Here is a 14,497-nt window from a genome sequence, read left to right on the forward strand (position 1 = left end):
GTGTGTGTGTGTGTGGTGTGTGTGTATGTGTGTGTGTGTGTGTGGTGTGTGGTGTGTGTGTGTGTGTGGTGTGTGTGTGTGGTGTGTGTATGGTGTGTGTGTGCGTGTGTGTGTATGGTGTGTGTGTATGTGTGTGTGTATGTGTGTGGTGTGTGTGTGGTGTGTGTGTGTGTGTGTGTGTGTGTGTACGCCTAGGTATGTGTGCAGACAACAGATAGCTCAAGAAGTGTCATACTGCCTTTGCCTGAGTGTCCATCTGTCCAGTTTTCTGTGGCTTTTGAACTAACAGCACCTAGCTTCTTTCTCGAAGTTCTGGTCCTAGTTCAGACCAAAGGTCATTGGTAGCCCAGGAAGTGTCTGCATGGTTTCTTTCCAGCTTTACAGAACACTGGCTGTCATTGGCACCCTACTTCCAGGCCCTGAGGCCTTCTCCATGGCCTGTGCTCCCAGTCCAGCCCCCTGCTCCCCATCTCTAGTTCATACTCTGGGGAGCCCCTGCAGAGTCGGGAGGGGCCGGGGAAGGGGTGGATCACTGTGACCTCCCATAGAGGGTATGGCCACTGCAAAACCCTCTGGACAAACCCAGCCCGAAGCTGATCAGATCCGTTCTGTTAGAATTTTCTTACGGTGTCATAAATCTTTTATTAACATTTGGTATTATACTAATTAAAACTGTTCTCTGTATGTATTATTAATTTCCCTAGCACTTCTTGCCGGGGTGACGTTTTTAGCCAGCTAAGCAGAATGTAGCCCAGTAAATAAGAAGAAACTCATTTCCAGACAATTAGCCTTGCAGAAAAATAAGTTGGTTAATGGAAGGCTTGATGATTACAAATTTTACCTAAATAAACAGGGTATCTTAATGGTGACTCTTCAAGCTAAGTAAACAGATTGGGGTGGTAATGTCCTAAGCAATACTTAAATGTAACTGTTTAATAAATTGGCAAATTACTCATTTCATCTTAGAACAAAATGGTAATACTGTAGTAATAACCTAGTATATATCCCGTAAATATGAGGCATTATCACTTTAGCTCTGAAGAAATCACCACAGTGATATGTCAGCATTGATCTAAAACTGCAGCATTTTATCTCAAGTTTATTACCCATTTTTGAGAATCGCTGAGATTTTCAGAGCATAATAGCAATAAAAGAAGAATTTAAAAAGCGCTTTAATGTGCATAAGTTAATCAGAGGTATCCTCGGGGGGAAAAGGAAATTTGGTAAAACATGAATTATAAGCATCATTTAAACTTACTTTGGACACTGGAGATAATAAATGGCACCATAATTTAGAAATAGCTTTTAACATCAATGACGGTAAGTACCACTTTACTGTTCATAAGAATTGCAGAGCGATGGTGCTGAGGCCAATTTTATTAGCCATTTTTTTCTTTATAAAAGCAATCCAGCCCTTTCCACGACTGAGGAGACAGGAGCAAGAGTTACGTGCTAATATGCAAAAATGCATTTAAGTTTTTTGAAATAGAGAATAATAAATTGTGCCAAAAGATAGAGTCTGGAGACAAATGAATGATCATTTAAAAAGAATAAGGCGCTCTCAGAGTTTACATATTTGGGGAAACTTGATAAAAAAAAAAGGGAGCCGACAAATTGTTCATACATTTTTCCATTTGCTGGAGCATGCGAGTGTGCTTTCAAAGCCTCGAGATGAAGCCATAAATCCCAGCGTTTGGGAGATGCTACAACAGGAATATATTTCTGTAAATTGTCACCACTGACAAATTGCTTTTAAACTACACGCAGTGCAGGTTCGACTTCCTCTCCAGGAAACGCTCGACCTTCTTTGCAGGGTAGCCGTAGACCCTGACCTCAACTAACCAAGTGCAGGCAGCCAGCCCCGGGTTGGATCTCCCACTCTGGGTGACGCGTCACCGAGACTCCAAGAGCCACCCACTAAGTGCACAGCGCTTGGCTGATCATCACAGAGCCTTGGTAATAGGCTGGAACAGTGCACAGCCAGGTTGGCAGAAACTGTTTTTTCTCTCCTTTCCTTTTTTTTTTTTTTTTTTTTTTTTGTGGAAGAAAGAAATCCCAGATATCACGCCTAGACCCTGCCCTCCAGGATTTAATAACTCCAGGTTCAAGGCCTTTGGCTTTTCCACCTGATGAATTTGAGGACCCACAAAGCAATCCATCTTACTTGATCTCAAAAATCTCAGATGTATTTGGGTAACATAGATGCCAACTTCCTCAGCTTTGGACATGACTTGTATAAAAGGCCTGGAGACCTCATCAAAGAAGCCCCTGACAGAGGTGGGTGGGGAAGATTCCAGAAAGTGCAGCGAAGGATGAAAGGAGGAGAAGGCAAAGGGAGAAGAGGAGGGAAGGAAATAAGGAGGAAGAGGAAAGGAAGGAGAAAAGGGCACAGAGAGGAGGAGGCGAGGAGGAGGGGAGAAAGGGGAGGGGATGGGAGGGGGAGGGGGGAACCGCAGCAGGAACCCCAGCTGTGCCGTCTCGGCGGCCCACTGCCCGCCCGACCCTGATTTCTCAGGTTCCTTCTCATCTCCAGACACTTCCTATCCAGCCCCCCTCAGGCGGAGCCCAGAAGATGCTCTTAGGGGAGCTGTGCTTTGTCTGAGGAGGACCCACCCTACTACTGCAGCTGCTCCTTCCCGGAGAGCCTGACTAGATCGAAGACTTCAAAGCTGGCTTTGAAAGGGGCTGAGGATTTAGATGGGGGAGCGCTGGCCTCAGTTTTCAGACCTTGGGCAAACGGAGAAATAAAGTTGCCTGGCCCTTGTTTCTTGGTTTGTGAGGCGGGCTTTAGGCCTTTGTAAGATTATCGAAGGACTGAGTGTGATCTTGAGCCCAGAGCTCAGCACACAGTAGGTGCTTAGCACAAAGTAGTTCCCTTCTCTGGAGTCAAAGCTGCCAGATTCCAGCCCATGCTCTGTTCTATTAGTTATGAGGAAGTTTTTAATTCTGTTCCAAAATGAAGTATTGATGTCTGCTGAGTCCCTAAGCTAGCTCCACGGGTCATGTGTGAGATATCTTAGGCTCTATGCTTAGCCCACTGCCTGGCCCACAGTAGGCAATCTATAAATGCCACTTATTACTATTATTGCTTAGTAAGCATGCACTGAGCACCTACAGCAACCAAAAAGAGCAAACCACAGAAGGCACCCAGACCCAGCTCCTCTCCCTTAGAATAATCTGGGTTTTCAAACGTCAATCAACAATCCATTTCGAAGGCCCTCTTCCAGGGAGATGCTATGCACGGAGGCTGAGATGAATAGGGGTGCTAGCCTTGGGGACACATGGCTCCGAATTCCCGCTGTCTACCTCGTGTGGCTGTGAGAGCCTAGCTTGGATTCCTTTTCTCTAGGAGCAAAACAGAAAGCCTGTGGTGTGAGAAGTCACCTGCTAGTTAGTAACTGTCACAGGAAAGCTGTCCTGGCTGCAGACGACGAGGCCAGTGCTCAGAACAAGACAGTTTATTCTCTCGAAGAGTAAAGCTGACCTTTCAAACCAGGGCCTGTAAAGAGCCCTGAGTGTGTTTCCGGGGTGTGTGCCTGACTCAACAACTCTTCCTTAGACCTGGAAGGAAAGAAAGGTATGGGCTTGAGGCGGCCACCTGTGGCATCCACACTCACTAGGGTCCACTTGAGCCTGGTTTTAGCTGTGGTAGGGAGGAGTGAGCCAGGGAGTGGAGGGCCCACAACTCCCTCAAACCATAAGAAGCAGCACCTGCACCTGCTCTCAAGAGGCCCTCTGAGGCCAGAGTAAAGATAGCCCAGGATAATGTTTACAAACAGACCCGCACTTTCTGGTTTATATTCCGTGCTGCTTAAAGATAATGATATTCAAAGCGGCCAGAATTCCCTTTGGCAGGCACACAAAGACTTCGGTTTTAATAACAAGGAGGTTCTGAGGCCCCTCAAGCATAAAGCTGGTGAAATGGGGTTATTTGGCTCCCATTAATGTCCTGGCACCAGCGGGGCTCTGGGATGCTACTGGTGCCCCTCAGACCCTCGGTTTTCTCATCTGCAAAATGGGCGTTATAGACAGCAATACCTACCTCCATGGCTATCTGAAGGCTAGCCAGATGGCACAGGCACCATCAACGCTGCTGCCACCGCTGGGCATCCACAGCCCACCTCAGGATCCACCATGCCAGGGTACAGGTGGCTGCAATTCTGAAGGGGCTCTCAGAGCTGAGAACTGGCTTTATGCCATCCTTACTGGAAGCCCCCCTTTCTCCTCCGCCCCAAACGAACTGAAACTGGAGGCGTTAATAAAGTCCACCCCTGCCCGGGGGGCTCACAGGTCCTCCCGGGGTTGGGTTTTCTTTTTGCTTTCCCCACCCCCATCTTCCTTAGCTTCATTCGGTCCTGGGAACAAAAGTGCCCCAGCTGTGGTGCCCAAGCAGCAGATGCGAACCCGCGGCTGCTTAGCATATTCACTCAAGCAGTCGGAAGCCAGCACCACTTTCTCTTGCCCAGGGAAACCAGCCCGTAGAGAGCCACCCGGCCGCCTTCTTAAAGTCTCTCCTAGGAGCCCGGCATTCTTCTTATTCGCGGTGGCGGCCTTGTTGGCAGAAGCATGAAAGGGATTTTTCTTAAATGGGGGGACGGAGGTGGCAAAGAACGCACCCCTGTCTACCCAAGTCCGAGGCCCTCAAGAGTTTCCGAGCCTCCGAAGGAGTCCACCCATCACCAGGGCTCGAGAGCGGCCTTGCCCATCCGGGGCTGTGCCTGGCTGCACTGCGAGCTTTTAAAGCCAACCTGAGACCTTTACACCACGCGAGGATTTGGCTTCTTAAAGGCAGGGGAGCTTGGATCAGCACAAACCTGTCCAGTGAACCCAAGGCTGAGGAGCTCTCCCATCCACGATTTCTGTTGGATAGGGACACAGCTTGGTTCAGACCGCGTAGGCAGCACAGCGTGGTGGTAGGGCTGAGTCACAGAGCGAACTCTGGAGTCCAAACAGTTAAAGGGTCAGAGTGAGGCTCTCCCGGTCCCTTGCCTTCTCTGTCCGTCAGCTCCCCACCGGCAGAACTGGGGCGCAAGACTGTTTACAGTTGTGAGGGTGAAAGGCCGGAAGGGGAAAAGTGCTCAAATGTTCTGTTTAGCTGCATATTTTCTTTCCCCTTTCTGCCCCTTCTCCACATCAACGGGGAGCATACCAAAGGGGTTTAATAACTCCCTCCGTTACCCGGCAGCCTGGCTGACAGGAGAACATCCGTTTCATCTGAAGTGAGAGTCAGGTCCTGTCACCAAGGGCTCCCTCCCTACCAGGGTACTGTCAAGCCTCGAGCCCGGTTTGAGGTGCCCACCTCGGCAGTGCTGCCAGCATCGGAGGACGCTGCTCCGTGCCTGCCATTTCTCCTACAAGCAACACTGTGAATCGGTTAGATTTTTGTACAAGGAGTATTTTTCAATGCCTTTATTTTTTTGTGATAAATTTATAAACGGCTGTACCATAAACCATGGTTGCTCTTGTTTTTCTCGAAAAGTCTTCTTAGACTATTTTTAACCGAGTCAGAAAACAAGGCGCAGAGAGTAGAAATCATCCACACAGGGCCACCTACAACGGGACAGCAGAACCTCTCCACCCTTGCCAGGGTGATTCTCAAGGAAAGGGGATGGATTCCAACTGAAATCTGTCAGACTGAACCCAGACAGACCTTGGTTACCAGTCCTGCTTGGAAAAGTAGGGGCGCATGGATTTCACACCAGGCCTTTAGAAACTCTCACTATCGCAGAGTGAGAGAGCACACACCAAATGCTCTTCTCCGGCCTCGGTTTTAGTTGAGCCCAGAGGGAGATCAGGATTTGAGAATAGGTTCCCAGGAACTTTCTGAATGACGTGGCTGCAAAATTTAGGCCCTGCTCTGCCTGCAGGTCTCTGCGGTAGGGTGGGGAAGGTTGGAGTTACGCTTTGTGGCTTCTAAACTGGAGTGCCAAATCTGACCGGGATGCGGTCGCCATTTGGAGCGGGGGACCGGCCTGCGCTTGCACAGAAGCTGTTCAGCTTGGAGTGGTCGCTGGATCTATCACAAAGTGGCTTCCTAGCTTGCTCACGCAGAGTGAAAATGGCCCGGCAAGCACGGCTGGGAGGCTGGAGACACTGGATGTGCTTCGAGACCGCCCTTCGTTGGAGCGCGAGCGGGAAGGCATTTCAGCCGCACTGAGACTTGGGGATTTCGCATTTGGGTGGCTGCTCTTCCCCAGACTGCCTTCCTACCCTTCAGGTCACTAAGCTCCGCGCCCTTCCCAGCCTCCGTGTGCCAAGCTGTGAGCAGAGCTGTTGCGGCTGGCAATAATGCTCAGGTATCCCGACTGCACCAACCAGAGCTAACCTCGGAACTTCTCTGGACCTCTGTGTTTCCATGGGCAAAATGGAGAGGACACCCACACCTCCTGGCAAAGCCTACCCTGACCAAGCAGAGTCGGGTTGCCTTCTCTCTTGGAGATGTGGCTGCCTGACCAGGGGTTTTCTTAGCTCCCTTTGTAGGGCACTGATGTGGCAGGTGGCTTTGCCTCCCTCAGTCCCATACCTAGCTCTTAGCTGCATCCTGGAAAGTTTTGTCCCTGGCCCTGGATGCCTTGGTTGTGGCTTTTCCCATGCGGGCACTAGGTGCCCTGCACTGCCCACTGTCTCGGCCAGTGAGGCAACTTCAGGTCTGTAAAATGGGTGCAATGCCGACGCCATTGACAGATTTAAGAGGCCTTGTTCTTTCAGCTCAGCCTCTAAGCTTGCCTAACCCTGGTTGTGTCCCCGACCCCCAACCCTTACAGTGCAAGGACCGAGTAGTGTCCTCTAATGACCCGCCTTCGGCTTCTAATTCCCTAATTCCATCTCTCACTTTGCCCAACGATAGCAGAAAAGAATGTTTGGAGACTTGGAGCGTCATGCGTAGAAGATGGAACCCACTTTCACGGCTCAACAATTGCTCCCACCCTCTGGGGGTGTCCACCCTGGCCTGGGTAAGCTGGGTAGGAGATGGTCGCCCACACGCGTGGGATCTGGCTTAGTCTTCTGATTCAGACAGGTAGCCGGCATTTAGTTCAGAAATGTTTGGTTCAGACAAATGGCTCAGAGGCCGGGAACTGGCTAAGGCACCGACCGAGGGAACCCCAGCCCCCCAACTTAACTCAGGCTGAACAACGACCAGCCTTGGACTTTTTTTATCAGCCCCCCTTTGTGCAAGATGAAGGGTCTGCAAGGAAGAAAAAGACAACGTGTGTGCCCCCTGAGACTCAAGAATCGAGGTTGACCCTGTCAAAGCAATACAAATAATTTAGAAAAACAAAAATGGTAGACCTTATTACGGCGCAATAGAGGAAATCCTGGAGGAACCAGAAAGCGATGCCAGCCCCGAGGGATGAGCTGCTTGCTCCGGCCAAGAATAGCCTCTCTTCCTGCCGAAGGCCAATCTTTCCCACCACCTGACCAGCTCTCCAGGCTTTTCAGCAGAGTAAATAAAAGCTTTTCAAGAAAACGCCCTGGGAAGAGACCGGAAGACTGAGTCACCCTAGTTTCTACCACGCTGTCTGTTAAACTCTCCGAGGCGCAGATTTCAGGCTTAGAAGGGCTTGAAAGTGCAAACAAGGGCAGGAGGGGGAATGGAAGAGTTTCTTAGCTAAGCCCTACCACCTTCAGACACTAAGGGCTGTCAGCTTCTCAGCCCGCTTGTAACGAAGACTCCCAAATGCCACAGCCCGAAGGGGGTGGCGCTTGGATCTAAGGCATTGGGAGGGGTGGGGCTGCTGAGGTAGGGTTAGGACAGTGCCCTCAAAGTGTTTAGCTTCTGGGAACTATCTGGGAGAGGAGTCTGGAGGAGAAAGGAAGGGAAGAATAAAGAACAGGAAGAGAGAGAGAGAGAGAGAGAGAGAGAGAGAGAGAGAGAGAGAGAGAGAGAGAGAGAGACTGAAAATTGAGAGGAGATTCTGGGAAGGGAGGAGGAGAGGAACAAACAAAAAGATCCAACACCACCAACAAAAACGGTCAAGAGAGAACGGTGAAAAGGGAACAAATCCGAATCGGGAGGAAGAGTGACCACGAAAAAGAAACAAACGGGCTCAGAGAAATTAAAGGCAGCAGAGAATAGATTGTAAAGAGAACCCACGAAACCGGAAAGGAAAGAAACCACAGCACACACCAAACAGCATCCGCGGAGCGCGAGGAACAAACGGAGCGAACAGACAATATGGTAGAGAAAGAAGAGAGAGGCCAGAAGATAGAAAAAAAATTTTTTTAAATCACAAAAAATGATGAAGGGAATGGGAATCCAGGGACAAGGGAGCGTGTTTGTTGTGGTTAGAAGGGGCCCTTTGCTCTGGATCTCGCAATCTAGAAACTTCCAAAGTTCAGCAAATCCGAAAGGACAACGCTAAGTCGCTGCCACACTCAGACTTAGGGTTCTGGAGTTGGGCACTCTCGGCCCCTCCTGTCAAGTGATGCAGAGAAGATCGCTGTGACGTCGTATAACGTCATGCTCAACCTAGGAGCTTGCATAAACCCCAGGCATTTGAATGCCCGGACTGTGTCCCGGCCCTGTGCTCGCAGGACGCCCAGATCCCTAAGAGCTGGGTCCATGAGTGACACTAGACCTCTGGAAAGAGTCAAAAGCTGGGTCTGAGAAGGTCCAGAATTTCCTCTCCAGCTGCAAACCGTTCCCCTCTTCTCGGTGACCCACCTACTAGGTGACTGACTTAGAACCGGCTCGGATCAGAACATTCCCTTACCAGCAGCGCGAGGCTGGGTCCCAGGTCCACTCCTTATCCCACCGGCAACCGGTTTCGGCCGGCCGGCTGGAACTGACCTGCACCGCGCATCCTCCGCGGGGCCCCGGGCCGGGGTTCGGGCTGGGGCGAAACCAGTGCAGCTCGCAGACCTGGACGCACCCGCGCACACCGCCGCTCGGTAGCGATAGCCAAACGGCCCGGGTCGCCGAGCGTTCGAGGAAAGAAAACGAAATAAAAGCGGCATTAAGTGAAATAGCTAACTTTTTATTAAATAAAACGACTTAAATAAAAGGAACGGAAAAGGAGAGGCGTGCACCCAGCCTAAATGCAGGGTGCCCCCGGCCCCGGACGCTTCCCCCAGTCGCCGGGTCGGCTGCCCCTCCTCCAGCGGCCCCGCAGGGGAAGCAGGTGGCCGGTTTCTAAAGAAAAAAAGCCAAAACTTTTATTATTTACACGTTTGGGCAAAAGTACAAAGTATAATACAGGCGCCCAGCCCGGGGGTGCGGGCGCGGGGCGGAGTAACGTAAGGCGCTTCTTTGTCAGGCCCGGGCCTGGGGCGGGACGGGGCGCAGGGCGGGGGGCTCCGATTGTGCAGCCGCGAGGACCTGGGCCCAGCCCCTTTCCGCGGCCGGCGCTGTGCTGCGCGCCCCAAGGCCCACGCGAGTCGGGCCGCCCTACCCCTCTCGGCCCAGCTTCCCTCCCCAGCCCGGCTGGGGGACCCGGGTGCCCCGCCTGGTGGGGGCGGCGATCCGTAGCTACAGTGCACGCCGGTGGCTCACACCAGAGAGGTGACAGCGGGGACCTTGGAACTGTCCTCCTCCCAGGGCTGCAGATTCTGCAGAGCAAAGAGCGACGAGTTGTGCAGACAGAGCGGGTCGGGCTGGATGGAGTCGTTGAGGCTCTTCTGGAAGGCGTCGTGTTGCAGCTGCAGCATGAGCCGGCTCGCCTGCTGCCGCTCCGCCTCCCGCTCCTCCGCCGTCTGCCGCCTGCACCCGGGGAGGGAGAGGGACAGCACTGTCACGCACTGGGCTTTGCTAGGCCACCAGCGGGCCCCAGCCCTCCCGGGAACAGGGCCTCCCGGCCCCTCGAGGCGAGGAACCGCCTGATGCCCGCACACACTTGCCCCGAGGTCCGCGGGGCGGGAGGGCGGGTGGGACCGCTGGGTTTTGTTTGTGCACCCCGGGGGCGCTGGGTAGGCACTCTGCCCGCCCGTCCACCTGCACACCCGGATTTTGTGGCCTCGCCAACAATAAATCTTGTTTTTGTGTGTGTGTGTTTTGTTACCCCCTGCGGGATAAGAGCGGCAGGGCAATGTATAACTGACTCGGCCCTGAGGCCGATGGGGTCACTGGGGCCCACGGGTGGACTGGCTGGCTGTGTGCACCACCAGCTGGGCGGCACCGGACGGGTCAGTCTGATAAGAATTCTACCAGGCACGGTCTTGAAGCCATCTCTAGAACACATAGCTTCGTCGTTTACGGGTTGGGGGAAGGCAAAGATAGCATTTAAAAAAAAAAAAAAAAACTGAGTTGGAAAGAGGACCCTAAAACAGCCCTGGCCATCAATCCGAAATCCGAGTGGGTGGGCTGGAATGAGAGAGGGAGGAGAGTATGGGAGGCCCGGGGTGTGTGTGGTGGGGGGCAGGTGGGAGGAACCCAAACGAGCAAAGGAGGCGAAACAAAACGCTGGCGAGAAGGGCCTGAAAATGGAGACGCCGAGGCGTGGGAGAGATGGCGAGAGGGATACAGGTCGGTGGGAAGGAAGGACAACAAATCTGGAAAAGAGGGGCGATGCATGGTCCAGGGGGCGCGGGCAGGGGCTAGCACAGGAGAGGGCAGGATGCTGGCCTGCGGCGCAGGGCGGGGCAGGTGAAGGGCAGGTGCGTGGTGGGCCGGGCCGGGCCTCTCTCACCGCCACTTGGTCCTCCGATTTTGGAACCAGGTCTTGACCTGCGCGTCCGTCATTTTGAGGGACTTTGCGAGCGCCGCCCTCTCGGCCGAGGCCAGGTACTTTTGGCGATGGAAGCGCTTTTCCAGCTCACAGATCTGCACCCGGGAAAAGGATGTGCGCGGCTTCTTACGCTTGGGCGGCGTCCGGTTCTGGTAGGGGTGGCCAATGCGCCGGGTCACGGTGAAGGGCGTGAGCGCGGCCGCCGCTGCAGAGACACATGAGGCCCCTTGAAGCCCAGCCCCACCACCGTTTGGGCCGCACGTGGAGCCCCGTGGGACGCAGTGCCTCGCTATTTCGCTGGTCCCGCGAGTCCCCCCCAGCAGTGTCAAACCAGACAGGGACGCTCCCCCTTCCCCCAGACGCTGGTTTCTTTTTATGTCCCCCTACGACCCTCAACTCTGCGATTTACCTTCCCCTCCCATAGCCGCCCCGAGCTCTGGGCGCTGAGGCCTCCGCCATGCCTGGGCCTCTGGAACCGATCCTGGGAGTGGAGTGCACAGGGCGCGGTGCCCCTGGCCCCCGGAGAGCCGAGGCCTGGCTCCTAGTGGCCCTCTCTGCTCACCTGTGAAGCGGTCCTTTACAAAGCGGCGACTGCTCTCCATCCAGGGGAAATTGAGGCCGCCCAGACTGGAGACCGTGGGCACGGAGGGCATGGCGGGCAGCGCGCTAGGCAGAGGCGGCGGCACAGCCCCAGGGAGCGGCCTGTGCGCTGGCACCCGGATCACGCCGGCGGGGGCCAGGCTTAGGTTGACACTGTAAGATCCCGCGTCCTCGAAGGGCGCGCCGAGGCCCGCAAACGAGGCGGGCAGAGACGGGTACGCGGCGCCCGGACGGCCCCCGGGGGGCCCTCCCAGGTAGCTGGCGCCGTCGGGGCCCCGCGGGGCGGGCGCGCTGTCCTGGTCCGGGCTGTTGAGGATTTGGTCGATGCCGAAGCTGATGGGCTCGTGCGGGTGTGGGGTCTGCGCGCTGGCGGGCGCCTCCATCCTGGGCGGGCGGAAGGGCTGGGCTGGGCTGGGCGGGGAGGCGGCTGGGTCCCCGTTACGGCGCGGCCATGGAGCGCCCGGCGCCTCCAGTCGCACTGAAACTTTGCCAAGAGTGCGCGGGCCCGACAGGCTCTGTGTCATCTTTCTTGAACCGAACCTGGAGTTTCCGCTGCTAATTCCTCTCCCGCCGCAGCCATTGGCTGCGATCAACAAGCCTCTCTTCTCTCATTGGCTCCTGGCTTTCAATAAAGGCCTAATTCATGGAAATAGGAGCTTAGGGACTGTTCCAAGGTGACATCATTTTAACAAACGAACAATAGGTCAAATTTATTAGCCGGGATAATGGGCGGCGGATATTAGCGCCCGAACCGCAGCTTCTCAAACCCGAAATCTAACGAAGCTGCAATTAGCAGACGCTCCCCGCTCCCGGCCCGGCCGCTTCCCGCCGCCGCACCCGCCCGTAGGCGCTGCTGGGGAAATGGCCTTTTGCCGCGGGGGTTTTCGTTGTCTTCTAAATATTTTCATCTGCGCAGACCCCAAACAAAATGAATCTTCAGTTACAGCGGAGATGCAACCTAAGAATGGTTCTACGAAATCTGCGGAAGCCTATCGGCTGCTCGCCCTCCGCCGGAGCAACGAAAGCGTAGCATCGTGGGGTGCAAGCTCGGCGCTGTCCACGCGTGGAGCAAGGGGAGCACCGGAGCGTTCTCCACGCGACCTAGGATACAGACCCGCGTGGGGAGAATTTGTCCCCGCCCGGGTTTCCAACGAGGCGTCGCGGCCACTTTGGAGATGCTCCCTGGCCCCAATCAGGAGGACTGAGCGGTGACTTTCAGGTGCCCACGCGTACGGGCCCGGTTGGACTAGGGACTCGAGGTCAACTGGTGGGGAGCTGGGATCCCGCCCCTTGAAATTCGTTGTGGAATAGATGGGGTCGTGGTCGCTGGTTTGGGGACTGCTCCGAGGTTCAGCAGGTTTGGAGACCTCAGTCGCTAGTGGCACAGGAGGGGGCGGTTCCCATCTAGAGCAGATGGAGAGATTTCCTTTGAAAATTTGAGCTGCGAGCTCCTAGGCTGCAGTTCAGTTCAGGAGCTCACCACCCTAGGATCGGCTGTCGCCTCCCGGACTGTCCACACCAGCCCGGCAGCACCACATTCGGGGAGCGGTCACCTTTCTCTCGGCCTGGGTGAGACCCAGAGTCATTTCCTAGTGGCGGACTGTAAAGTCGTTGGCTGTAAACTCTGAGCGCTACACTCTCGGCAGGGCCTCTTCCTCTGGTTCCCTGAATATGAAAGCCCCAAGCGATGTCTGTGCTGTTGGTCAGAAGTTGTTTGTAGATTTGGGCGGGCCACTTCATAGCTGAGTAAGCTTGAGCTAGAGACTCCATCATTTTAGACTTTGGGTTTTCATTTGTAAAATGGGGTAAAGCGTGCACCGTGTATTCGTGCACCGTGAGAGAGATATTGAGAGGGCTAAGAGCACAGAACCCTGCACTTAGTAGGTGCAGCCGCTCGCTCGGCTCCCTTCCCGCCCCCACGCCCATCGCGGTGGATGGTGTAGTATGTTATGGTACGTGTTTATTTTGTTGGTAGTTTTTTATTTGCAGAGGTATCTTGGACAGGTGTATTTCTTCACCGATGGGGTGAGAGCACAGGAGAGAGGTAGCAGGGGTTTGATTCTTTAGTCTCTTTGCCCTCTCTTTGTAGCTCCTGCGGGCTCTAGTGGGCAGTTAGGTCACCTGCCAGGTGTGTGTCATTGGGCAGCTTGTGGGCTCTGGCGGAACCACTGTGCTCGGGTGGGACAGGAAGGCCTAGAAACAGTGAGGGTTAACGGGTGCAGGATGCCCTGGCCTGGCCAAGGACCCTTAGCTAGGAGAGGTGCCATTGTGTTGGCTCTGGAGGTGGGGGTGGGGGTCTCACTCTTCTAACGCAGGGGCTGCTGCTGGAGCTCTGCTTTGGGCTCCCACTGTCGGCCTCCATCCTTCTTTGCTTTATTTGTAAAACAGAGAGGGTTCTAGCCACCCCCAGGGTGGCCATGGCAGCCAAATGGGTAGGAGCTGTGGAAGCACCCATAAGAAATTTCACTCCAATGCACACTCTGGATTATATAATAGCACCTTTAAGGACAGAGGTGACTCTCTCATCCTTGGGAACTCTGTGTGGCAGGGGTGGGCACTAGATACCCACTCATCCAGTGAGGACAGGGCTTTCACTGAGGAGAGTGATGGTCAGACTTGAGGTTGCTTCATTACATCTACTTTCCTGCCTGCTTAGAGCCTTGGGTTCCAGGCCTGGCCACTTCCAGGAGCTGGTAAAATGCCCAACAGGCTGTAGCGCAAAGGTCCATGGTATGAGATGACCAGGACGTGGGGGGCACGGCCAGTAGTGCTTTCCGGGCATGTATAGGAACATCTCAGTCTACTCAGACTCAGAAGCACCCAGTGTCCTGTGCCTCAGTTTCCTTGTGTAGCAGAGAAACAGTACCAAGCTCACTGGAGCTGGTCCAGTGGGTCTGGGGCCCAACACCGGTGAGGACCTTCTCTGCCTAACCACTCAGGAGCTCCAGGTCCATTCTTCCTTGGACAAAGGAAGGTATTTAGGCAGCCTGGAAAGGAAGTAAATTGGAAGGTGGGGGTGTGGGGAGAGGTCCTGGTCTAGGTCGGTGGATCAGAAGGTGTCCTTGGACCAGCTATGTCAGCAGCACTTGGCACGTTTTGTTTTTCTAATGCCATTTCTTGGCATTCTTGGATCCAGGGGTGGGAATGGGGTAATCCCTCTATGTCGGGAACTCAGGGTGGGGTTGAGTGGCCTGCTAACAAGCCACCTATCGAGACTGGTGCCTCTCAGGTTT

General features: G+C 54.3%; 1 protein-coding gene across 1 annotated transcript; it reads right to left on the reverse strand.

The window, feature by feature from the left end:
* Window positions 1–9,142: 9,142 nt before the first annotated feature.
* Tlx3 (T-cell leukemia, homeobox 3) lies at window positions 9,143–11,765 on the reverse strand. Its single transcript, NM_001427590.1, is given in 3 exon segments — window positions 9,143–9,700; window positions 10,626–10,869; window positions 11,227–11,765. Coding segments are annotated over 3 exon segments (876 nt in total). The 5' UTR covers window positions 11,648–11,765; the 3' UTR covers window positions 9,143–9,489.
* Window positions 11,766–14,497: the final 2,732 nt, after the last annotated feature.

This window comes from Rattus norvegicus, chromosome 10, assembly GCF_021556685.1.
Source record: "Rattus norvegicus strain SHRSP/BbbUtx chromosome 10, alternate assembly SHRSP_T2T, whole genome shotgun sequence".
Lineage (NCBI taxonomy): Eukaryota > Metazoa > Chordata > Mammalia > Rodentia > Muridae > Rattus > Rattus norvegicus.